Source organism: Palaemon carinicauda, chromosome 3, assembly GCF_036898095.1.
Source record: "Palaemon carinicauda isolate YSFRI2023 chromosome 3, ASM3689809v2, whole genome shotgun sequence".
Taxonomy (NCBI): domain Eukaryota; kingdom Metazoa; phylum Arthropoda; class Malacostraca; order Decapoda; family Palaemonidae; genus Palaemon; species Palaemon carinicauda.
The window spans coordinates 151,622,635-151,650,255 of record NC_090727.1 but is presented as its reverse complement, the minus strand read 5'-3'; the positions used below and the strand labels follow the sequence as shown (position 1 = coordinate 151,650,255).

The 27,621-nt window shown below is 38.7% G+C and overlaps 1 protein-coding gene across 1 annotated transcript in view; it reads left to right on the top strand.

The window, feature by feature from the left end:
- Orc2 (origin recognition complex subunit 2) overlaps positions 1 to 27,418 on the top strand; it is a 37,404-nt gene extending 9,986 nt beyond the window's left edge. The window contains exons 2-11 of the mRNA XM_068370916.1: positions 504 to 623; positions 924 to 1,139; positions 2,799 to 2,891; positions 5,578 to 5,864; positions 14,144 to 14,355; positions 14,809 to 14,941; positions 15,439 to 15,682; positions 21,048 to 21,198; positions 21,501 to 21,583; positions 27,016 to 27,418. Coding sequence (XP_068227017.1) covers positions 504 to 623; positions 924 to 1,139; positions 2,799 to 2,891; positions 5,578 to 5,864; positions 14,144 to 14,355; positions 14,809 to 14,941; positions 15,439 to 15,682; positions 21,048 to 21,198; positions 21,501 to 21,583; positions 27,016 to 27,215 — 1,739 coding nt within the window. The 3' untranslated portion in view covers positions 27,216 to 27,418. The remainder of the gene's footprint in view (positions 1 to 503; positions 624 to 923; positions 1,140 to 2,798; positions 2,892 to 5,577; positions 5,865 to 14,143; positions 14,356 to 14,808; positions 14,942 to 15,438; positions 15,683 to 21,047; positions 21,199 to 21,500; positions 21,584 to 27,015) is intronic.
- Positions 27,419 to 27,621: the final 203 nt, after the last annotated feature.

The following is a 27,621-nucleotide window of genomic DNA, read 5'->3' as shown; positions in this document are numbered from 1 at the left end:
ATTTTTATGATATTAAAGAGTTTATGTAAAGAACTGAAAAATAACCAAAAAGCTTAGAATTTTTTACTTGTGCTGGTGTGCATGATAGACGTGAAAATAGAAAAAAAAAAAAACTATTGAGTAAACAGTAAACAAACATAAGATAGAAAATACCATGTGTATTCAACTTCCGATGGGTTACGGTATAGTAATCACAGTTGCAATTTTTTGTTTGTTATACTGTACTCTGTTACTGATTCAATGTGCTATTTTTTTTATTATTTAAAAAGATTTCCCCTCTTATTTAGTACACCTTAATATTGATATATTTTTAAAAATTTCAATTTCAAATAAAGTTCCATGTTGTGTAGATGATAGTACAATTTGCAGTACTGTATATACTGTATTTCATTTGATTGCAATAACCTCTATTGTACTGTATATTGCTATTGATATTATGCAGGCCTAGATGGTTTTTTTTATTGAGCTCTGATATTTTATTTTTTATGCTTTATTGTGGAAAGTTGAACCTCTGGGAGAGCATGGGAAGAATAAAAATTCTGGAAATGCAACTCGGCTTGATGGATTGCCACCGGTAGATGAAGAAGAAGAAACCGAGAAAGATGTCCTCCTCAAACCAACTGGTATGTTTTTTTTTTTTTTTTTTGTTCCACAGCTGTGGAAGATTTTTAATGTTTATTATATAAATTACATGTTTTGGAATATATTTTTCTGCCATTCTAACTTCACTGCAAGTATTCTCTCAATGGATTGGATTTGGATGTCTGGAAATTTAAAAGTTTTATGTATGAAGTACTTTTTAATACTGTAAAATACTGTATTTCAATTACTTTTAAAATCTAATACAAAAGGTTTAGAGAGGGCTATTAGCACTTGTTATTTGAACTAACAACATTTTTGTGCTGAATTAATTTTTTTTTCAGAATTGCTTGAAGAAGCAAAAAATATGCCTACAGGGAGCAGTATTTATTATTTCAACACACCAAAGAAGCGGTTGAGTATGTTTGAAAAGGCTGATTCTGCCAAGAAAGTTCACATGTCTCCATCAACACCCAGAACTCCAAAGACTCCCAGAATCCACCAGTCTTCAGGCTCAAGGACACCCAAGACTCCAAAGACACCGCTTTCAGCTGCAAAAGGTGAAATTATAAAAAAAGATTATTGCTTAATTTTTAAGATCTTGTACTTATAATGGTTCAGTATTGATAATAAAGGACTGGAGTTAAATTCCGTCATTGGTAACGATGGACTGCTATTAGTTAGAGTCTAAGCTCATTATCCCACCTGCAGACCTCAGGTGATTTTCTTTGATTCAAAGATTGACAGCAAATTTTGCCATCCTTAACCCTTTTACCACCAGGCTATTTGGAAATTTCCAACCCTTAACCCCCAGGGGGTTATTTTTTTCCCAGCACATTTTGCAGTACAGTGAACCCTCGCTACTTCGCGGTTCGACCATCGCGGATTCACCACTTCGCGGATTTTTTCCATAACCCATATATATACAGTAATATATATATATATATATATGTATGCATGTATTTATGTATATATGTAGGTATGTATATGTGTATACATATAAATATATATATATATACACACACACACACACACACACACATATATATATATATATATATATATATATATATATATATATATATATATATATATATATATATATATAATATATATATATATATATATATATATATATATATATATATATATATATATATATATATATATATATATCTATATATCTAAAGTAGGAAGATGTGATGTAGTTCTAAGGGAAAAGTATGGGAAATATGTCTGGGTAATAAGCAAAGCTCTACCTCCAGTTTGTTTCTACATTATGATCAGAGATAAATGTAAACAAAACATTGGTTGCCATTTTTTATCGTGCTTTTTAGCATGTTTAGGAAATGCATGATATAAAATCACCTTTAATATTTGTGCCTGTTTTAGTTTAGGGTACTGTAGTACATGCATTAAGTGTTCTGTACATTAAAGGGTAGTTTGTTAACAGTACTACGTACAAGGGAAGGTTTTAAAAGTCTGAATATACATGTTGAATAAATAGGTAAATATGGTGTCACTACTTCGCGGATTTTCACCTATCGCGGCCGCGACTGGAACCTATCTACCGCGATAAACGAGGGTTCACTGTATATTTTTTTTAAATTGCTCTAACAGCCTTAATTTTTGTCATAGAGAGGTCAGGTTGGTCTCATTCTCTTGGAAAATGCCTGAATTTTCTCAAAAAATTATCAAAAATATGAAAAAAAGATTTTTTATAGCATTTTTTTGCAAGGACGTACCGGTACGTCCATAGGGGTAAAGGGATGGCTTTTGTGAAACGTACCAGTACGTCCTTTGGGGGTAAAAGGGTTAAAATTATAAGTTATGCTTTTGTTGTTATTGAATTTTCAATGCAGATTCCTCTGAAATTTTTGAGATTATGATCTTTGGTCAAATGATTTTATTTGATGTAAAAACATGCAGCATTTTTATGCTCATGAATTAACCTTTCAGAAACATGGTACAGTGAAACTAATTAATTTTAGGTTGAAAGTGGCTTGTCTTAACAGTTTCAAGTCTTGAGTAAATTTTGTTGTAGAGTACAGTATATGTAAAATATGTGTATGTTACAAAACAATGAATCTGCTTTATTGTTTTTTTTATTATTATTGTGTTGTCTTTTAACTAAACTAGAAGGTTTTACCCCAGCACAGTATATAAAGGTCTGTTCTTGAGATCATCAATATACATAAGTTACGGTATTTCATTTTCAGTTTTGTTACAAACACCTAAAAGCAGAAAGAGTTTGTCTAATGTCGTAGAAGATCCTAAGACGCCATACAGCTTCAGAAAGAGAGTAAAACAACGTAAGTATTCCTTTATGTTTGAATTTTATGATCAGTAGCAAAGTAAAGTTTGAAGATTAGTGGGTAAAAGTTTTATGAGATAATGCTGACACTAATCTAACAATATAGGAATAAAACAAAGGTGTATTTCCTGCAAGTGGAGGGTCTAAGTATAAAATTTCTAATGTACTGTAAAGATATTTTCTGTTTGTGGTTTTTTTTTTATGAGAGAATGTGTGTTTGTGTGTGTGTGTGTGTGTGTGTGTGTATAAGTGTATAATGGTCTGGGACTGAGGGAAATAGAACATAAGGGTGACCGGATTCTTGAGTAGATTTTGTAAAAAAAAAAAAAAAAAAAGTGTAAAGACAGCTTAGCAAACTAACAAGCATACGGCTTCTTATCTTACCCTCCGCCAAAGAAGAAAGGCTATCATCAAGCCAAAGACCTTAACTTTTTCCCCATATTATTGAACCAGCAGTCTACCTGCTGCACGAGTGACCCGTCTTTGTTAAGTTATTTATTTGTTTTATTTTCAGCCCACATGTAAGGGTAATATCAAAGATGGGAGCCAGAACAAAAATGTCCTAACATGACAAATAAAAATACTTTGTCTGACTGTATACAAATAATTTCTTAAACTCTATAAAGAAACTTTAGTTGGTAAACATTGTAAGGTTGTTGAATCCATACAGAAACAAACACTACTTTCGGTATATGAACAAACACTCTTGTTGGTACACATAGGTCATTCAGCAATTTTAAGTAAACCACACCCATACTTTTTTAATCACCTGTGTGAAACGAACTTTGGCGACAATTAGTGAATATTGGAATGGTCATTGATCTTTATTAACCACAAACATACAATTCTTATAAAGCAATACTTTTGTAAATAAACCATCTACTGGGTGGGTTCAATAATGTCATTAATAAGACCTTTAGTCTTACTCCAAGCAAGTCTTCACACTTTTCTTTTCTTGACTATAATACATATTTTGTGGTCATCATGTATCCGCTTTTGTGATATCTACACATGCATGAGTATGTATATACACACAGTATTTAAGAACTTATGTATATTGTATATAAAAATATAAACATGCATAGGCTATATGCTTACATACATGTACATACCTATACATATTTGCATACACACCCATATACTGTACATACTTGCATATACTGTACACATTCATGCCTATATACATATACAACCACGTACATATACATACAGTATGTATTTACATACAGTATGTACTTACATACAGTATGTACTTACATACAGTATGTACTTACATACTTGCACATTTATTAAAAACCAACATACAAGTAACAGCAAAGCATAGACACATATTTATACAGTATACAGTTATACTGTACAATCCTACATATGATAAGTGTATATCAGAAAAATTAATATCACACGGGCATTTACAATATGAAGTACATAATTCTTAAGCTAGAAACCATGTGTCACTAAAGTCAGGTCAGCTTTAAGAAATAAAACTTTATGAAGCTTGCAGATTCTCTGCATATGAATGCATCAAGTTTTTACATTCCATGTCCTATACTGTATATAAATTATTGTCAAAGCTCTCTTTTATAAAACTTCGCTTGCTTTCTAAGTTATTCGAATGAACCAACTACTTTGCACATGACCAATTAATAGTGTGAGTTTGATCTCTGATGTGATATGGATTAATATTGCATTGATATCTTGAACATATCTTTTACTTTTTTTTACTGCTTTTTCTTTTAAAGAACTTTATCCGTTTGACCAATACTGCATAATTAATTACATGGGATATGTGAAAACGTTTGTTTGTCAAACAGGTAAAGGTCTTGAAAAGAGAATTGAACAGAATAAGACCTTAAACTTGTGAAGGGAAGTGTGACATAACCGAGACGTTATCCTCGATTGAAAAGAGGGTTGCCTGGCGAGAAACAAATGCCTGGGTAAACATTGCCTTTAGTGTTAGTAATGATTCTTAGTGGATGATGTGTCATCAGTTAGCTGACAATTTCAACACTGGAGGCGCTATGACTGGTTCAATACAACCTGTACCTGTGGGGTTCCCTTATACTGTACTGTACACACAGTCCATGTCTTACATGTTGATATACTGGCCTTAGGGCAGGGCTGACAAAAGTTCTTTGGTATATCATGTCATATTTGATTCCCTGTTATAGCCTTTACAGGAAAGCACCTCCCCAAAGATAGGATTTTCCTTCATCAAAACCCCTTATTTTAATTCATGTCTTTATTCTACAGTATCTTTATGATATTTTTTGTTTAATGTGTAACTCTATCCTTAGAAATATCATACACTTTATTTTGAATTGGTTTTCCAAAGGAGGGATTTTGCTGTCTAGAACAGATTGATAATATTAACATTAATTCTTATGGAGAAAATTGATTCAGTGTTTGGATACCCTTTTGAAATGCATTAAGTCCGATCTTGAAGGTTCCACTGTGTATTATATATCTATCTGTGTATGTGTCGAGGGAAGTCAATTAAGGCCTCATTACATTTTCGGTATATGTACAGTAATGGATATTTTGAAATGTGACGAAGATTTCCTGGAGTGTAGTTGGAATCAACAAATGTTTACAATAAGGTCATAGCTTGTGTCCCACAACGTCTTTATAATTAGATTTAATTTTGTTTGTGCCCCTTTGTATTCTTATAATTTCTGTTTACACAGACATAAAGAAAATAGTATACAAGGAAGAAAGTTCCTCATCAGAAGAAGAGGAGGATAGTGGAAGCGATTGTGATTTTAACCTAAGTGAAAGTGATGACTCTGACCAGGATAAAGAAAATAATGATGAATGGACATCAGAAAGTACTCCAAAGAGATTACCATTGAGATCGGTCAGAGCTCTGTCAAGGACCCCGTCTAGACAACATCCCGTTTCCCTTCCCTCTGGAACTCCGGGGCGAACTCCATCCAGAGTGGGTCGGGGCAGAAAAGTGAAAGATGTTGAAATGGTATGGTTATTGTGTTTTACTAAGCTCTTACAACAATATGTAATGCTTTCCATTGAAGGGAAAGTTTTTGTTGCAAGTTTTTTTTTTCTAAATGTATCCTTAGTAGTTTCTTTGATTCATTTGACTTAAATACTTTTGGTATCAAAATTACAGCATTAGTTTTTTTCAATATTAAACTTACCCGATGATCATATAGCTGTCAGCTCTGCTGCCCGACAGAAAAAACCTACGGGCGGAATACGCCAGCGATCGCTATACAGGTGGGGGTGTACATCAACAGCGCCATCTGTCAAGTAGGTACTCAAGTACTCGATGTCAACAAGAACCAATTTTCTCTCTGTCGTGCCAATGGCAAGACCTACTAAATACGCCGTCCCTAACTGGAGTTGTTTTCACAACGATTTGGTGAAGTACACTATTCCAGTTTTGAGCTTTCGCTATGCAGGGGTTTTATCTTCATTTCAAAACTTGAACTCGTTTTGGATAGATTTAATTATGGTGACGAAGAGAGTATGGACTCTCTTTCACTTTTAAATGGCCGACCCTTCCCTTAGACGGAAGTGTGTTTAGGTTTTTGGTAATTTTGCTTAACAAGTTATAGATCTATTTATTTTATATCTCTCCGCCTTTATAGGCCTCTTCGATTAACTTTCCATTTATTATAAACTTATAAAAAATTAATTTTTATGTTTGTTTATAGGCGACCTTTCCTAATAGTAGGCGGTCCTTACTTGGAACCGAAGTTAATTAACATTGAGCCCGTTATATCGTATTTAACCTTTTAAGAATTTAATACTTTTTTAATTTTAATGTTTTATGAAAGAATTTCTTTGATAGTCTCGTACTGTTTTCAAAGATGAACTAACGTTTAGTTTTTTTAGTCTCCGCAGTTGTTGACGTTCAGAACGTTCAACATGCGCTCTATCGTTACGATAGAGAGAGAGTGTATCACGGTTTCACGTTGCAGTAAGAGTAAACCGATTCTAGCGTTTCGTTCATTCTTTCTTAGCTTAAATGGTTTAAATTCTAAATAAAGGAACTTTTTATATGGGAAACCTTTCAGTTTTTTCCTTTAGCAAATAACATGTTTTAACGATATATAATTGGGCTCTTCTCTCAGGTGCTAAATCAAGAGAGAAGAGAGAGAGAGATAGAGACGGAGGGAGAGAGAGGAGAATAAACGTTTCGTTCAAGCGGGTAACGTTGTTCTCGTTTTTTTTTTTACTCTTCTCCCTAGTCGCTGTAGGGGAAGAAGGTAAAACGTTTCTTGGGTTTTATTCTTGTTCCCAGGCTTTATGCGGTGAGAGATTGTAAACGTAGTTTATTTGATCTAGTGTTTAGTCTTTTCCAGCCACTGAATTCTTTATCTTTTTTTTTTTTTTTTTTTTTTTTTGTTTTGTTTTTCTGTTGCATTGTAAAACTGTTTTCGCAATTACTACCTTTTAATGAAGGATAGGATTGCGTGTTTCAGGTAGAAATCAGTTAAAGTTTCGATTTCAGTGAAATAAGTGCAAACAGAAAATCAAAAGTGATAAAGTGATATGCGCAAAGTGTTACAGTGTTGCGTCCGAGGGTTCGTCTGTTCGTGCTAGTTGTTCACCTAGTCCGGGACCTCTTACAAGCTCCCAAGCCCAGGGGAGAAGTAATGTCGAACGACTTATGGGTTCCACAGGCCTTGATCGACGAACAGACGTTTTTTCCCTCCGTGGTTTCGGGCGTATCTACCCACGTTAGCCGACGTGAGATCGCCCCACCCACACAAAGACGAGAGAGCCCATTTATTCCTCGTCTGCGGAAGAGGTTTCTCGTAAGAAACCATGGACCACATCTTGCAGCTTTTTAAGTGCAAGTCGGTCCCTTCCGCCCAAGTCCAACGGCCTAGGTGTAGCCACTGGGTCAGTTCGGACTCGCTGCAGTCATCCGACGACTGCACTCCTCCCAAGAGAGGCAAGGTGGTACCGCAACAGGCAGTAACTCCGTCTGTTGCCGCACCAGCTGTTTTAGACCCTCAGTCACAACGGACAGTAGCTCAGTCTGTTGCCGTTTTTTGTAGACCCTAAGTGGTCTTTACTGCAGTCTATGCAGACTCAGTTAGCTGCGGTTATGCAGGAGTTTCGTGCGGAGAAGGTTGACACTGCTCTCTTTAGCCTACAACCTGCCACGGTTGTGCGCCCAGCTCACGCTGAGGCTGCCTGCTCCCACACTCCGGCTGCGGAGAGCTCCACCTCCAATGCGCAATCGACCCTGCCAGACGCATGTTAATGTTAGCCGACGTGCGGCACCCTCCGTTAACATGCGTGAGCTACCGCATCAGCTGTGGGAAGGTGGAGTCAAGCTGCCGTGTTTTGACGCGATGCGTTAGTTTCCGCAACCCACGGCAGTCCCCACCACGCACCACCACTCCGCTTTGGTTGTTGCCTGCTCCCACACTCCGACTGCGGAGAAGGTTGACGATGCACCCGTTTGCCTACAACCTGCCACGGTTGTGCGCCCAGCATGGCTGCCTGCTCCCACACTCTTGTTGTGAGAGCTCCTCCACCCATGCGCAGTCGACCCTGCCAGACGCATGCTGACTCCCACAGACACACGGAGCACTCCGTTGCCGTGCGTGAGCTACCACAAGCTGCCGTGTTTTGACTCGGTGTGTCAGCCTCCGCAACCCACTGTGGTTACCGCCACTCGCCCGCAGCAGACTAGTCAGTCAGGAGTTGAGGCTTCCCCACACAGCTTTGGTTGTTGCCAGCTCACAGACTGTCAAGCAATTACATGACGTTGCCTTCTGGTCTGCTACTAATGCACCAGTGCTGTATGTCCTCACGCACCTGTTGTGGTTGACAGTTCAGTTTTTGACAGTTCACAGACTGTCAAGCAGTTACATAACGTTGCCTTCTGGTCTGCTGCTTATGCACCAGTGAAACCCTCACTGAGATAACCTAGCTTTTCTCGGACATGGTTCCTGTAGATGAGAAAGTGCTGTTCTCCCTCCTTCTGATATTCCTTTGAGGACTCTGTCATTTGGAGAGGAGCCTTAAGCTGCTTAGCCTCCTATGGACTTTATTTAAAGCATAACAAGGCTTCCAGGGATGGTAAATGGTTCCGCTTCGGTCACTAACCCCGTCTGTTGCCACACCTGCTCCCATAGACCCTAATGGGCTTTGTTGCAAGACATACAGTCCAAGCTTATGTCCTTGATAGAGGATTTTTTTCGGAGAAGAACCTCCTAGCCAACAACCTTCCTACCGGTTGGTTGTACGCCCTGTTGACGCTGAGGTATCCTACTCACGTCCGCCAGTTGAGGTGGTTCCTCCACCGGTGCGACCCAGTGTGGGTTGCCAGTCGCACGTTGACGTTAAGCGACTCTCGGAGGTGGTTGTGGACGTTCAGTGTGTCACTAGGAAGACGTTCAACAACCAGCAGAGGTGACTTGTTGTGATGCAGTGCGGCAACCTCAGCAACCCGGTAGGGGGTTGACTGCACAACCCAGACAGTCTAGACAGTTTCGGGTTGACGCTGTACTTCCTCGCGTCCCCATGGTTGACAGTTCACAGACTGTGCAGCAGTACCATGATCTTGTGTCCGGCTCCGTCACGCATCCACCAGTGCGACCGGATTCAGCGAGTCAGACGTTGCCCACTCCGTTGCCGTTTCCTCATCAGTTTCGAATGAGGAACCCTCTGATGAGGACATTGCTGAACAAGACGATCAACCCCCAGCCCTGTTATCCATCCAGAAGATGCTGAAGAAGGAACACTGCCCTGTCAGGCTGTGGATGAGTCTGGTTAGGACACTGTCATCCGTGGTTCAATTTGTGTCACTTGGAAGACTACACCTCCGTCCTCTTCTGTATCATCTAGCTTTTCACTGGAAAAGGACAAGACGCTAGAAGCGGTCTCGATCCCGGTTTCCGGAAAGATAAAGTCTGGTCTGACTTGGTGAAAGGACTTTATCAACCTTTGAAAGGGTCTTCCCCTGACTGTTCAGACTCCCAACCACGTTCTCTTCTCGGACGCATCGGACGTAGGCTGGGGTGCGACATTAGGCGGTAGGGAATGCTCGGGATTATGGAACTCGAGTCAAAGGACAATGCATTTCAACTCCAAGAAGCTACTGGCAGTACGTCTGACCTGGAAAAGCTTCAGGTCTCTCCTTCAAGGCAAAGTGGTGGAGGTGAACACGGACAACACCCTGCTTTGACGTACATCTCCAAGCAAGGAGGGACCTACTCTCTGACATGGTACGAGTTCGCAAGAGACCTCCTCTCCTGTTCAACAGGTCTAGACTTTTCACTAGTAACGAGGTTCATCCAAGGCAACTTGAATGTCATAGCAGATTGTCTCAGTAGGAAGGGACAAATAATTCCAACATATTGGACCCTCCACAAGGATGTATGCAAGAGACTTTGGGCCACCTGGGGCCAGCCAACCATAGATCTCTTGCAACCTCGATGACCAAGAGGCTCCCAATACTTTGCTCACCTATCCCGGACCCAGCAGTAGTTCATATAGATGCCTTTCTACTAGATTGGTCACATCTAGATCTATATGCATTCCCTCCGTTCTAGATTGTCAACAAGGTACTGCAGAAGTTCGCCTCTCACGAAGGGACAAAGTTGACGCTAGTTGCTTCCCTCTGGCCCGCGAGAGAATAACTCACAGAGGTACTTCGATGGCTAGTAGACGTTCCCAGAACACTTCCCCTAAGGGTGGACCTGCTACGTCTGCCACGCGTAAAGAAGGTACTCCAAGGCCTCCACGCTCTTCGTCTGACTGCCTTCAGACTATCGAAAGACTCTCGAGAACTAGAGGTTTTTCGAAGGAGGCAACCAGAGCGATTGCTAGAGCAAGGAGAACATCCACCCTTAGAGTCTACCAATCGAAGTGGGAAATCTTCCGAAACTGGTGCAAGTCAGTATCCGTATCCTCGACCAGTACCTCTGTAACTCAAATAGCTGACTTCCTCTTATATCTGAGGAAAGAACGATCTTTTTCAGCTCCCACTATCAAGGGTTACAGTAGCATGTTGGCATCAGTCTTCCGTCACAGAGGCTTAGATCTTTCCAACAATAAAGATCTACAGGACCTCCTTAAGTCTTTTGAGACCACGAAGGAGCGTCGTTTGGTTACACCTGGTTGGAATTTAGACGTGGTTCTAAGATTCCTTATGTCAGACAGGTTCGAACCGCTTCAATCAGCCTCCCTGAAAGATCTCGCCTTTAAGACTCTTTTCCTGATATGCTTAACCACAGCTAAAAGAGTCAGTGAGATTCATGCCTTCAGCAAGAACATCGGATTCTCATCCGAAACGGCTACATGTTCTACGACTTGGTTTTCTAGCCAAACACGAGCTGCCTTCTCGGCCTTGACCAATATCGTTCGATATTCCAAACTTATCGTATGGTTGGAAATGAACTAGAAAGAGTATTATGTCCTGTAAGAGCTCTTAAGTTCTATTTTAAAAACCTTTACGAGGCCCGTCTGAAGCTTTATGGTGTTCAGTTAAGAATCCATCTTTGCCTATGTCAGAGAATTCTTTATCCTATTTTATCAGACTGTTAATACGAGAAGCTCATTCCCTTCTGAATGAGGAAGACCAAGCTTGGCTGAAGGTAAGGACACACGAAGTTAGAGCTGTCGCAACTTCCGTGGCCTTTAAACAAAATAGATCTCTGCAAGGTATATTCGACGCAACCTATTGGAATAGCAAATCAGTGTTCGCGTCTTTTATCTTAAGAATGTCCAGTCTCTTTACGAGAACTGCTACACTCTGGGACCATTCGTAGCAACGAGTGCAGTAGTGGTGGGGGCTCCACCACTACAATTCCCTAATTCCAGAACCTTTTTAATCTTTCTCTTGAAATATTTTTGGGTTGTCCGGAAGGCTAAGAAGCCTTTCGCATCCTACTTGATTTGGCGGGTGGTCAAAATCATTTCTTGAGAAGCGCCTAGATTAGAGGTTTTGATGAGGACCTTTAGTATGGGTTGCAACCCTTCATACTTCAGCTCCTAGGAGTCGCTCAGCATCCTATGAGGATCGCGAGGCTCAGTAAGGAAGACGTACTTAAAAAGGCAGAGTAATTGTTCAAGTCGTCTTCCTTACCAGGTACTTATTTATTTTATGCTTGTTATTTTGAATAACTGCTAAAATGAAATACGGAATACTTAGCTCATAATGTCAACATGTAATGCTGGTCTCTACCCACCCCCCTGGGTGTGAATCAGCTATATGATCATCGGGTAAGTTTAATATTGAAAAATTTTATTTTCCTTAGTAAAATAAATTTTTGAATATACTTACCCGATGATCATAAATTAAAGGACCCACCCTTCCTCCCCAATAGAGACCCAGTGGACAGAGGAGAAAATTGGTTCTTGTTGACATCGAGTACTTGAGTACCTACTTGACAGATGGCGCTGTTGATGTACACCCCCACCTGTATAGCGATCGCTGGCGTATTCCGCCCGTAGTTTTTTTCTGTCGGGCAGCAGAGCTGACAGCTATATGATCATCGGGTAAGTATATTCAAAAATTTATTTTACTAAGGAAAATAACATTTTAAATTGGCTTTTTCTAATAGCTATTTGTAAATTTCTCTATAATTAGTTTTTTTTTCATTGAAGAGAAATATTTGATCATCCATTGCACCCTGATCTATCCAGACTATATTACCTCCCGCATAGTATTCTGCCGTTGATTCTAGCAGTCTAGGCCTTTCTTTTGTGAGGCTCAATACTTTATATTATTTTAAAACTTTTATTTCAGTGGCGACTAAATTGTAGAATCTTATTCCCAATCACATACAGTGTAGTCAAAACGGTAATATTTTGGAAACTCGTATAAATGAATTTTTGTTGGTAGGTTGACATAAGTTTTACTTCATAGTTTATCTGTTACTCTATCTTATTTTTCTTATTTACCTTATTCTTCTTATAGCTTGTTATTTACGTTCTGTTTTTCTTTTGTATTTGGCTGCATTCCTTATTTGGGGCTTTTGGCATGTAGCATTCTGCTTTTCTAACTGTAGTTGTAGCTTACCTTGGAAAAATGATAGTACAATTGGCTTATTGAAGAATTCTTAAGACTTTTGGTGATCAGTCTATCCTTAGGAAAGGTTTTAATTCCTTGTTTCAATTACAGTTCCTCTGTCTGGTGTTCAGCTGCTTACTCTCATCTTAATTTGTGTGATAGAAACTTCTGGTCTATTAACCCTTTTACCCCCAGGGTATTTGGAAATTTCCAACCCTTAACCCCCAGGGGTTATTTTTTTTCAAGCACATTTTGCAGTATAAATTTTTTAAATTGCTCTAACAGCCTAATTTTTGTCATAGAGAGGTTAGGTTGGTCTCATTCTCTTGGAAAATGCCTGAATTTTCTCAAAAAAATATAAAAAATATGCAAAAAAATAGCATTTTTTGCAAGGACGTACCGGTACGTCCATGGGGGTAAAGGGATGAGTTTTGTGAAACGTATCAGTACGTCCTTTGGGGGTAAAAGGGTTAAATTCCTTATTCATGATATGAATATTAATCATCCATAACATTAGAAAATTCCCATACTGTACCTTCCTATGCATAGTACAAGGTATGCAGTTAATTCTAAGAGTCTTACCTTCATCGTAAGGCACAATACTACACATTATTCCAGAGGTTTTATTCCAGTTGTGACCAGATTATGGAATGATCTCCCATAATCAGAAGTTCAAGCTTTTTGTAAATTCTTTTCAGTAAAACAGGTTGACATGGCTCTTTTTATAGTTTATTTTAGGCTGATCTATTTTAACATTGTTACTGATCTTACAATATTGTATATTTTTCATTGATTGCTTGTGCTGTATATAGTTTATTTGCTATTTCCATGTCCCCTTTTTTTCACTGAGCTACTTTCCTGCTGTAGTTCAGTATTCTGCCTTTCCAATTAGGGATGTAGCTTGGCTAGTAATAATAATTATAATTGAAAGTAAAATCAAATTATTTATATGTTAAACTAAACTAATTGCTCAAAACTTATCAATTCAGATAGATTTTCTTGAATTGTCAATTCATGTTTCCATGTTTTGAATGTCTGAATTAATTCAGATACATTTTGTTGGATATCTGAGAATCCGTGAATGGATTAATTTTTTTAGTTTAGGTTTCTGATTATGTGTGAAAGTTATGTTGAGAGTTTGTTTCCAGATCTTTAAGGTACTCTGACCATTTCAGTGTAAATAGCTAAGAAATTGATTATCTGTGGGATGCAGTATATAGGTTTGATTCTGAATGCCTAATTTCTTATAATTTCAGGTGGCGAAGGCGGATGATTATTTTTCACATCAGAGTGATGCAAAAAAGATTGCCACCTCAGATCATACGCTCAATCACCTTCAAACTCCAAGATTATCCCCAGAGGCACTACAAACGCTTCTCAATGATGTGACCGCTTTGCATCCACTGGAACGGAAAAACTTGTTGGAGAGTCATGTTCAGATGTTTTCTCAGTGGATGATTTCACTTTGGTAAGAAATCTACTTTATAGAAATCTTTTTATAAGTTCATTGCTAATGGTATAGTACACTGAGGGCTCATGATATGCTATAATCATTCAGAAATCCTAAAATTAAGCATTATGAAGCTGCTTCTGTGGTGGATAATGCGGAGGGTGGGCTGTGGCACCCTAGCAGTACCAGCTGAACTCGGTTGAGTTCCTTGTTAGGCTGGGAGGAACGTAGAGAGTAGAGGTCCCCTTTTTTGTTTTTGTTTCATTTGTTGATGTCGGCTACCCCCCAAAATTGGGGGAAGTGCCTATGGTATATGTATGTATGTATTGCTAATGATATAGTACACTGAGGGCTCATGATATGCTATAATCATTCAGAAATCTTAAAATTAAACATGTTACCAACCCTTTGATTAATAATTTTATATCCTATTCCTAAAGATATTTAAAGGTTGTTTATTTTTATTTTCAGTGAAAATTTCAGCATATTTTTGTATGGTTTAGGAAGCAAAAAACTCTTGATCAGTCAGTTCCAAGAGCAGTATTTAAGTGACTTTGATAATGTTGTTATCAATGGCTTCTTCCCTTCGTTAACTTTAAAAAGTGTAAGTATCTTCTTAAATTCAAGATTTTCCATTTTTTTCATTTTTGATACATTTCGGAAAAGAAACCCGTGGTAAATTGCACTGACGCACCACCTAAAAGTAATAGACGGCTTTGAAAATTAAAAGGTTGTAGGTCTAAAAATATTTCTGAAATGCATTTTGATTAATACTGTATATTGAATTTTACAAGGTAAACCAAGTATAGTAATGCATTGTGTTTGCTTTTCTCTCATATCTGAGAAGTATAATGAAATACTACCATCCACATTAGTAGTGGGATGCCATTAGTAATCAGAGGAAGAATAGCAGGTGCATCTTTAAATATCTGTCATCCAAAATTCAAGTTGAAGCATAAATTATAGAGTTGAATATTCTATACCTTCATTTTCATAAATATCTTGTAATAATTGCGTTCCATAATCTTAATCTGGAGTACATTAAACTTTAATTGCTTGCAAAATATTGTTCCCTAAGCTTTATGTTGTTATCCTTTCCAGGTACTTAACACAATAACTGAAGATATCTTAGACCACACTGGAAGTTTTCACAGTTCCAATGATCAGCTAGAATTCATCCAGAATGCTTATGAATCAGCAGATGCTGAACCCTTATTTATTGTTGTTCATAATTTGGATGGACCAATGCTAAGATCAGACAAGGTGCAAACAACCTTCGCCAGCCTTGCGTCTCTATCAAGGGTTCATCTCATTGCATCGATTGATCATATTAATGCGCCACTAAGTAAGATGAAGTCAAATTCCCAATGTTTGTTCCTATACATATACAAACCTCTCATCCTTTGAAATAGGGTAGGTCTTCATTGAAGATGGAATGGCTGTTGAAATTGTTAGTGAGGTAGTTAATGACAGGTGTTGAGTATGGGAGAGTACCCTCACCCACCCTTCTGTCAAGGACTTCACTTTTGACTTTTATTGCAATGAATATGGACATACTGTTGCAACCTATCCAGAAGCTTTTGATTATTTTTCTTTGGAGAAAGTTGATTCTTTTAGTATGGATGTAAATTCCTGTACATTCATGGGAAAGGTGGTCGCTGCAATGGCAAGACCAGCTGTAGACAAACACACTTTGCACGTCTTGAAGTGGGGCATAATTTTTCACAGTCATATCCATGTGTCAAGTGCAAATTTTAGCCTCCTATTCAGTGGCAGTCTTATGCTTTGAAGAGAAAGAAGGTAGCTAAATCTTCTCTGGGGTCAGTCTTAGAAATGTCCATGTTGATGCTGGAGAAGCTTTTTACCACCTTTGTTTCCTCATCAAGTACATCTATCGCTGAGGCTTTTGTGCATACAACCCTGGGTCGGTCCCCGGGGGAGTATGCAGCAGGAGGTGGTTGATCTTGAATCTGTCATTGGTTTTTTCAGGCTTTGGTGGAGTGTGGAATTCACCCCGTGACTGGCACACCCCTGGTGGAAGTTCTCCTGTTGCCTTGCAGAAGACTGACAATGAGTTTGACCAAAACATTTCTTGTGTCTTGTAGTTATCCTCTCTGTTTCTTTTGAGAGAGCTTGTAGGTAAGGGCACCTCCCCTTCGTTGTCCACAGTGGTGACCCCAGTGAATGCAGGCGTGATGTCAGCGCCAGTGACTAGTGAATGCGGATGCAATGTCAGTGCCAATAACTCCAGTGAATGTGGGCATCATGTCAGTGCCAGTGACTGGAGTGACGAACCCCGCAATGCACCCAAAAACCCAGGTGGCTGTAAAGAAGACTCCCGCACCTCTAGTTACATTGCAAGTTGCACCTCTAGTTACATTGAAAGTTATGTCCCTGGGTAAGAGCACTTGTCTTTGTGGGGAGGGAATAATTATCTGGAAAAGTCCGCCACACCTACCCTTGTAAGGTACGAGGGTGCTCAAAAGGTTTCTGCCCCAAAAGTATCGGATCTTGGACTAGTAGCAACGAAAGCAGAGAGTTCTGAGTTGTAGTGTTCTTATTTTGGATGTTCTTAAATTCATTTGTGAGTGCTGTGACTGGATGTGGCAACCTTAGAGCCTCGTTAAGGTAAGACTCAGTCATTGGACACCAGTTTGGTGCCCCCTCAAAGGTTGATGCTTTTTCTGGAGTTGCCTTGGTTGAATCTCATTACTGTAGTTTGGCTATGGATTAAGTTGACAATCAGATCTGTGGATCTAAGGTCTGTTATGTCTTCACTTCTTTAGGTTGACCCATCAGTGTACACTATCAGGAAGACCCCTTGGAAAGACTCAAGCCAGAAAGCACGTCCTTCTTGGCTTTTTAGTTGGTGGCTACAGGGTCTTCTGCCATGGTAATGCTCCAAGCTGTCTTGTGGCTAGACCAGTGGTCAGGTATAGTGACGTATTTTACATGATCAGGGTTATCAACCCCTGTGTCTTTGAAGAAGTGAAGCATCTTGTTCTGTTTGGTTGGAAGGGCGTGACCTTGGCGGGTTATCAACCCCTGAGTCTTTGGTGAAGTACAACCCTTGTTGGGAAAGCAGGATGCTATAACCCCCTAGGGCTCCAGCAGGGAAAATAACCCAGTTAGGAAAAGTAATAAGGCAATGAATAAAGTAAAATGAAGAAATGAACTTATAAAATAAAATATCTTAATGATAGTAACATTAAAACATCTTTCATATAGAAATATAAAATTTTTTAACTATAACAAGAGGAAGAGAAATAAGATAGAATAGTGTGTCTGAGTGTACCCTCAAGCAAGAGAACTCTATCCAAAGACATTGGAAAATTATGGTAAAGAGGCTGCGGCACTACCCGAGACTAGAGAACAATGGTTTGATTTTGGAGTGTCCTCTTAGAAGAGCTGCCTACCGTAGTTAAAGAGTCTCTTCTACCCTTACCAAGAGGAAAGTAGCCACTGAACAACTACAGTGCAGTAGTTACCCCATTGAGCAAAGAAGAATTGTTTGGTAATCTCAGTGTTGTCAGGTGTATGAGTACAGAGTAGAATGTGGAAAGAACAAGGCAGACTATTTGGTGTATATGTACGCAAAGCAAAAATGAGCCATAACCAGGGAATTAGATCCAATGTAGCACTGTCTGGCCAGTCAAAGGCCCCAATAACTCTGGTGGTAGTATCTCAATGGGTGGCTGGTGCCCTGGCCAACCTACTACAAGAAACTTTTTGTTTCCCCTGATCTAAACTCATGGGCAGTGTTCGAAAATGCCTTCCAATACTCGTAGGATCACCTGGAACCTACATATTCCCTCATTTCAGATGGATTTGCCAGTTGATCAATGAAGTCTTGATCACACCAGGCCTCAGGATTACCTTGTTCGCTCTCAGATGGCCATATGCTGAGTTGTATCCTGAACTGTTTGAACTTCTAATCAAGGTCCTGAGAGTACCCTATGGGCCTCCTTTATTCCAGCCCACCTTGAGAGATACTCCAAATCTGTGAAGTCACTCGCACTTCACGGTTGGAGACTTTCTAGCAATTCATCCGAGTGAAAGGCATTTCACGAGAGATTGTAGAGGAGATGGTTGGATATCTAGTGCTGTCCTTGTATCTGTATACCAGGGAAAGTAAGCTATCTTCTGCCATTGGTGTCATAGAAGGTATACTTTTCCGGTCGGAGCATCTCTAGCACTGATCGCGGAGTTTCTCATCTTCATTCATCAAGAGAAGCACCTCTGTTGCTGATGTAAAAGGCTACTACTCAGCCTTAAGGATGGCCTTTAGACTGAAGTACATAGACCTTTCCTCCTCATGTCTGTGCTCATAAGGTGTTCAAGCAGTTTTTGCCTACCCTTGAACTCAGGCCTACGGAGGGGTTGATGTAACCCTTAATCTCAATATTCTTATGCATATCCTGTATGAGCATTTGAAAAGGTCGTCAGACAGATGACTCAAGACTGTCATTTTGCTAGCCTTAGCATCGGCAAAGAGAAGGCGAGTTCACAGTCTTTTTATGTTGATAGTTTATTATATGACATGTCTGTTTTGACGTTGTTTCTTATTTTAGAATGATTTATTGTTAATTTGTTCTCCTCATTTATTTATTTCCTTATTTCCTTTCTTCACTGAGCTATTTTTCCCTGTTGGAGCCCCTGGGCTTATAGCATCTTGCTTTTCCAACTAGGGTTGTAGCTTGGATAGTAATAATAATAATAATAATACAATAATCCACTCTGAGTGTTGGAAGTAGGTCTCATTTCAAGTTTGTACCAGAGTTCATTGCCAAAACCCTTAGTCTGTCGAGACGTGACACCAGGTTTGAGACCTTCTCCGTCCCCTCTTTACTGGAAGTATGGTGTGGTTATCAAGAGGAGATGTTTGTGTGTCCCAAGAAGTCCCTCAACACTTGTTCTTGGTCCTTTGGTGGCTGCTCAACTAGTCGAGTAGATTGACTGGCTTTTGTTTTACTTTCCTTCTCCTCTCTTATGGATGAAGCAGTTGTACCATTACAGTAATTGCTGGATGTGACTTTGATGCTGGTTAGCTACGCTACTGTGCATCATTCTCATTAGAGTAGATCTATAAGAATTAGTTCTCCCCATTCATTCCTAATGAGTGGGAGGATAGTGTACAGTACTGTATACCAACCCACTTATCATAATATGCTAGGTATTTCATTTCTGACTACATCTCCCCTTCTTGGGAGAAGGATTCCTTCTTTGACCATGTACCAGGTCCATACTAAGTACAGACCAGGCTCTATCAGGCTACTCATCCTATGTTGGGTTGCTGGAGTTTTCTCTCCCGTACAGGACTAGGGAGATGCATATTCCAAGGAAGAAAAAGAATTGACCAGTTCAGTTCTAGGGGGACTTCCTACCCACCATTAAGTGTCTTATTTTAAATGACGAAAGATGTTTGTACACAGAACAAATAACAAGTAAGTTTTGTTTCGGCTGTATTTTTCCTGAGCTAAAAGTGAAGAATGTTTGACAAGAGTGTCGGGGGCTACTCACTTGCACTCTCCAACTTATGTTGACTACCTTGTTATTAATTTCAACATCAGTTCCAGCTCTGCTGAAGACAAATCAGTTTAAAAGACTTGGGTTTGTATAGCTAGGAAAAGTACAAATTACTTTTAAAATCTATTAAACTTCCAATGAAAAGCTTTTGAGGATTTATGAAAATATTTTTCTGTACCCTTACATTGCATCAATACAAAAACCAGTAGTTGTTTTTTTTTTTTTTTTTTTTTTTAAAGCTGTGTTTGTTTACAGTCGGTGAGTTCTTTGAGATTAACCATTGAGAAACATTTCTAATGTATTTTGGCATTTAACTGTTGGCTTTAGTCTATGACCATAATGGTAATCTTCATTATCACTTTTTGTATTCACTTCTATCAAATTCTTGGATTTCATGATGCAAATGATCATTTTTACACATTATTGTACAAAAACATAGGTTTTGATTATTTTGTTAAATTTCCATAACCCTTTTACCCCTAGGCTCTTTGGAAATTTCCAATCCTTAACCCCCAAGGGGTTATTTTTTCCCCAGCACATTTTGCAGTATATATTTTTTAAATTGCTCTTACAGCCTTAATTTTTGTCATAGGGAGGTCAGGTTGGTCTCATTCTCTTGGAAAATGCCTGAATTTTCTCAAAAAATTAAAAAAAATATGAAAAAAAAAAAATGTTAGCATTTTTTTGCAAGGACGTACCGGTACGTCCATTGGTGTAAAGGGATGAGTTTTGTGAAACGTACCAGTACATCCTTTGGGGGTAAAAGGGTTAATTGCTCTACATTCTTTTATACTAGTATGGTAGTGACTTGTTGTGCTGTAATGTGTTCTTTAGTGATGTATGTTTCTTATAATCTCCCAGTGTATTCTATGGTGTAATGTGTATTACCTGTTTTTTTTTCAAGTTGGTCAAAGAGGCATTCTGAGATATTCTATTTCAGAAATCATCAGGTATAATTCAATTTTAGAATCTTTAAGATATCATATTGTAAGATAGATTGTCACAAAATTGTAAAAAAAAAATTATTTCTGGCCATTTAGTTGGCATTTTACTAAAATCTTGTTCATGTTAATAAAAAGTAAATCTTGAAAGGATATTTTTTAGTGCTGTATACCAGTACAGGTACAGTACATTTTTTCAGGTACCGTACTATTTTGATTAACCTCAAAGTTCCAATCTTTCAGTATTTGATAGCGGAAAGATGAGCAGCTATAATGCTCTGTGGTTTGATGCTACAACCCTTGCCCCGTATTCCGAAGAAACGTCTTATGAAAATTCATTGCTTGTTCAACAGTCTGGAGCATTGGCACTCTCTTCCCTTATACATGTCTTCAAGTAAGTAGCATCTTACTTTATCAGTTTTGCAGTATTTTTTTACTCATTTTCTTTTTAAATTCAAAGTTTCTTATGAAGTCGCTTTTTCTCTCGATATGTGGGGTTGTGTTGATGCTTAATTATTTATACAGTAACTGCTAGGAAAGAGCTGCTTTTTAACGTTTCACCTTTGAATATCTCTGCTTTTCAAAGTTGGTATATATTCTCCTTTTGGTGACAATTTCATACCCTCACTTTTACATCATTCATCAAGTTTATCAGTTTATCAATATCGCTGAAAATGCTAATTATATTTATTGCAGATCTCTAACACCAAATGCAAAAGGAATATTTCTTATGTTGGCTCGTTATCAACTAGATCAGAAAGACAATTCAAACTATGCTGGTAAGTGCCAAGTACAACTTTGCTTTCTATTCTTTACTTTGACTCCCATATGTTCGTATAGAACTTTAGTCTATTTTTGTCAGAAATATTTATTATTTGTTCCTACACAAATACAAACCTCCATCCTTTAACGTGAGTATGATTGAAGAAGCGCCAATGGCCTCCCTCTGCACCAAGCTCAATTCCTTCAACCTCATTGTCTGCGATGGAGTCCTTTGGTACCCGTCTTACAAAGGCGGAGAAAAGAGCGTGCCCACAGACTTTCCTCCTATATCAAGGAAACATACGCTCATCTCCTCCGAAGATGAATCTTCGAAGACTTCACATAGCAGAAGAGGAGTGAGATCTTTTGTCCTTTATGAGAGACATAGCTGCCACTCATCTAAGCCTAAGCATCCCCCCCCTTTCCAGTTAGTGTGCACTCGTCTGATCCTGAACACTCAATTACGCACATGCCCTTCTGGTTGCTCTCTCTTCTCTTGTTCATGCACACTCCTCAGTCATGCACACGCTCTTCTGTTAGCGCACAGTCAACTGTTCATACGTGGCCTTTGAGCAGCAGATATTCCCCTATCAATGAACTATCACCTGTTTGTGCTGCTTCAGATTTCTCATAATCCTCATCCGTCTGTGCACTCTCACCTATCATTACACGATCCTCAGCGGTTGCCACGTGTGCAGATCAACGTAGAAAGTTGTGTTAAATTTTTTTCACACAATCAATCCCCTTTGAGTACTTGCTCTCACTCTTGTATAAGTTCCCTCTTACTCTACCTACCTAATGAGAGCCCACATGCTTTGAAAAGTAGATTGTCGAGTAGTCGACATTCTTGGAAAGTATAACCATGAACAAGGTCCTTGTTTAGAAGAAAATATCAATTGAAAAAGCCATTTGAAACATGAATTATAGACATTCTTCTAACCAAAAATGCAGCAATCTGAATATCCAAAATTCCAACCAGAGGTCGTTAGTCGTGCTCCTTCAATGGGATTTCTTTGTAATGTCCACCTCTGAAGATGCCTGTGTTTACAGGTGCATCGAAGGAATGCTGGTGGTCACAACTAAGGAACCAGGTCACCTCAGCATGCTGGTCCAACGAAGAGAAGAGCCTCAACATCAACCTGCTGGAACTGAAGACAGCACTTCTGGTGATGTAATCATTCCATCAGTGTCTGATAACCACTTGGTAACATTGATGAGAGATAACACTACTGATATGGCATTTGTTAACAAGCAAGAAGATATTGTTTCACAGTGCCTCTGCAAGTTGGCAATGCTTTTTCTTATATAGTCATCAGGCAATGCAGTTTAGGTAGTAGGTTGGCCAGGGCACCAACCACCTGTTGAGATCCTACTACTAGAGAGTTATTGGGTCCTATGACTGGCCAGACAGTACTACATTGGATCCTTTGCTCTGGTTACGACTCATTTTTCCTTTGCCTACACATACACAATAGACAGTAGTCTGGCATATTATTTACATATTCTCCTGTCCTTATACACACCTGACAACACTAAGATTACCAAATAATTCTTCTTTGCTCAAGGGGTTAACTACTGAACTGTAATTGTCAGTAACTACTTTCTTCTTGAGACTTTAGCCATGGTATGCAGCTCTTTTAGGAGGATACTCCAAGATCAAATCATTGTTCTCGAGTCTTGGGAAGTGCCATAACCTCTGTACCATGGTCTTCCATTGTCTTATGGTAGAGTCCTCTTGCTTGAGGGTACACAGGCACACTATTCTATTTCTCTTTGTCTTGTTTTTTTTTTCGTTTTTATTGTTTGTGTAAAAGATTTATTTTAGTGTTGTCACTGTTCTTAAAATATTTTATTTTACTTAATTACTTCTCTTGTAGTTTATTTATTTCCTTTCTGCAATGAGCTATTTTCCCTGTTGGAGCCCTTGGGCTTACAGCATCTTACCTTTCCAACTAGGGTTGTTGCTTAGAAAGTAATGATAATAATAAAACTGTCAGCAAGATTTATCCCAGGCAGGAAGAATGTTATTGGCAACAAGCTCAGACTCTGGGGACAAGTGTCAGTGCCGTGCATTCTCTTCATCCTCAAGTGGTAAAGCTACTATCCTCCTGCTCACAGGTTTGGATCAAGTAGCATCATTAGAGGATGCCTTCCAATATTACTGGGACTATCTCAACACCTATGCTTTTCTGGCATTGTGCTTGGTCTGAAGAGTAATAAATAGGTTCCTGACTGCTACAAACTTAAGAGTTTCCTTGGCAGTTCCCAAGTAGCCACCAGCAGAATGGTATCCAGACCTCATGAAGTTTCTGACCAAGGTTCCAAAAGAGCTACTTAAAGGGTCCAGCTTTTTTTTCCAGCCACACTTGCAGAGGCACCACAACGGGGTGATATCCCCGTCACTTCATGGGTATAGACTATCTAGCATCTCCTCCTAGCAAAAGGCTTTTCACATGGCATTGCCCAGAGGGTGTCCTGATTCTTTTGCAAATGCTAGTGTGGCAGTCTACCATACAAAGCAATAGTGTTGTAGAGGGGGAACTTCTCCAGTTGAAGCCTCTTCACAACAAAAAGCAAACTTCCTCGTCTTCCTTTGCAGAGAGAAGCACCTCTTAATCTTAACAGTGAGCCAAGTCTTTTTGGCTGAAGGGCTTGGACCTGTCCTCTTCTTGGGAGCTATTCATGCTCATGACGGGTTTTGAGTAGTTGTCCTCCAAGAGAAATAACACCTCTGCTGAACGTCACTAGAGTTCTTGGTTCTCTGGAGAAGGCTCTGCATGAACCTCTGAGGCAAGTATCCAACACAGTTTTCCTTCTTGCCCTGCCTTAGCAAAATGGGTAGGGGAGATTCACTGATAATCACATGCTATTACTCATACCAAGGGATGGAAATAGATCTCCTTTTCCTTCATTCCTGGATTCGTAGCCAAAACTCACGACCCGACCTTCCATGACTACAGTTTTGAAACCTCCATCTCATCACTCCAAGAAGCAACCAACGATTCAAAACATTTACTTCTTTGCCCTTTGTGGACACTGAGACTACCTGAAGCAGACTTGACCATTCAGACCATAGTTCCAAAACTTGTTCATCAGCATGGGAAGGTGTGAGAAGAAAGTCATGAGGAACACAGTTTCTTTCTTGGTTCAAGAGATGATAAATAGAGCACAAGGATAAGCAGCAGAAAAACCAAAATATTTGCACATGCCTGTGCTCATGAAGTCAGAGGAGTAGGAATAACACCAGTTTTTAGGCATAACTTGTCAGTGAGTCAAGTTTTGAAGGAAATGCCAGACAAACTTCATACCCCATTACCTTAGTGAATGTACCCATAAGTCTTCCTAATTTTTTCCCCAAGGGCCTTGGGTAGCAGCTTGTGTATCATATCCTAGCCTATCACCTGAAACATTATCAGGTCAATCGGAGGGCGATTGGAGTCAGCATTTTTACTCCTTAACAGGTCTGAATGCCCTGACTTCCCGGAATTTTATACAAGCCACTGTGGTCATAGGAACTTTCTTCCTCCTAACGTTAACATCTTTTACTAAAGGATGAAGCTTTGTATTTGTTTTGAACAAATCAAAATTTCTTTATGTAGTTACTTTATAAAGTCCTACAAGATTCCTACCTCAGCCACCCTGCTATTCCTGGGTGAAAGTCAGTATGGCTACTTGGTGAGGTGGGGGCCGGTTGTGCACATCAAGGTAATAAAGGTAGGAAGCTACTACAATACATGTTTTTTGGATCTAATGTTTGTGTTTTTTTGAGCCAGCTTTAGTCAAATCTCAACAATGCAGAATTAATTTTAAAATTTTCCCCAAAAATGTTACAATAAATTTTTTATTTTATTGTTACAGATCTTTTTTTATATTTTATTGTTACCGATCTTATATATATATATATATATATATATATATATATATATATATATATATATATATATATATATATATATATATATATATATATATATATATATTATATATTTTATTCATTACTTCTCATATTATATACATGTAGTTACTTTATTTACTTTCCTCACTGGGTTACTTTACTTATGGAGCCCATGGATTTGTAACATCCTGTTTTTTCAATGAGAGTTGTAGCTTCAATAGTAATACAGAATAATAATGAAAATGGTATAAAAAGTAAACCAAAGTATCACTTGCAATAACTTCTACAATTACGTAAAAATACGAATGCAAGTATGTACTCGCTTATGCAACCAACACCAATACAGACTTTAGAAGATGAATAAAATAAGATTTTATTATTCACTAATTATGTACATGAATCACATGTAGCTTTAGAGAGAAATTAACAGGCAATTGTTTTAATTTTCTATTACAGTATAATATACAAGTATATCTTTTCATTATTTGATTTACATTAAATATACTTTAATTTATTAACAGTCAACCATTTCCTAGAACAAAAGATGTGTATGATCAGCAATTCAGTTGTATAATGAGGGGTATAAATAGCTAGTAAGGTCTGGCAAGGCTTTGGAACTTTATTTTTTTCATTTTGCAGTTGTAAGTATTAGTAAGAGGCTGGTGTATATATTATAATTCCTGGTTTATTAATGTGGCCTGGTGGTGGGTGGGCCCTGAGAGATCTTTCAGTGATGAGGTGCAATGGAAAGGGGGAAACAAAATGGAGAATATTGTGTAAGAAAGTGAAAGCACAGGTATAAAAGTGCTAAAAATAAGTTAGTTCACCTAAGAGCCCAGGAATCTGCAAAGATCTTTAAAAAAAGCTTACAGTACACCAATTTCGGTGCACAGATGGCATTACCTCTTTTACATGGTCAGTATTTAATTTGAATTGCTTGGCTGTGCACAAGACTCTTAAACCCGATGGGAGAAGTACAAGAGGAAGGCCAAGGTTTGGGTGGGTGGATGGAGTGAAGGAAGCTCTGGGTGATAGGAGGATAGATGTGAGAGAGGCAAGAGAGCGTGCTAGAAATAGGAATGAATGGCGAGCGATTGTGACCCAGTTCCGGTAGGCCCTGCTGCTTCCTCCTATGCCTTAGTTGACCGCGGAGGAAGCAGCAGTAGGGGATTCAGCATTATGAAGCTTCATCTGTGGTGGATAACGGGGAAGGGTGGGCTGTGGCAACCTAGCAGTACCAGCTGAACTCGGTTGAGTCCCTTGTTAGGCTGGGAGGAACGTAGAGAGTAGAGGTCCCCCCCCCTTTTTTTTTTTTTCATTTGTTGATGTCGGCTAACCCCCAAAATTGGGGGAAGTGCCTTGGTATATGTATGTAATCCTAATTTAAGGAAAGGGTCGTAATTTTAAACTCTTCATTTGATATACTGTACACAGTTTTGGGTACTATTCTATTGTAGATTCATGAAATTTAGATTTTGACAGACCAACTTATGTGTGCAGTCGGATTTAAAAGACTGGTGTATAATACATTATACTTTTATTTCCCAATTTCAGGTTTATCGTTCAGTGACATGTACCAACGCTGCCGTGAAACTTTTCTTGTGAATTCTGACCTGACGCTACGCGCACAGCTAACTGAATTTAAGGATCATAAGCTCATTCGTTCAAAAAAAGGGCATGATGGGACTGAACACCTGCTTATTCCACTGGATTCAAATACACTAGAAGATTTTATGGCTCAAGAAGATTCATGAGAATGTTTTTTTTTTTTTTATATGAAGATGTACAAAATACACTAAATTTTTTTAGTAAAATAGTCATTAAAAGTTTCTAGCACTGTAAAGTGTTATTGGAAAATAAATTAATTTCTTAAGGTAATGTAATTTTTAAAACTTTAGGCAATGCTTCATACATAATGACCTTGTTTACACTTTTTATAGTAAAAAAATATTTTAAAGATATATTTTTAGTTTCTTCACCCTTAAAATATTAACAATCGAAACCTCCTTAAATTACTTGTCACTCAAATAAATCTCATTTTCAGTATGCTGGAAGGATAAATGAACAGTACTGGGCCTCCTCCTCATTGAAGCAATGTAACAAGACTAATATTGCATAAATTGTTGAGCAGCTAAGGGCCAGAGATTCTTGCACAGACCT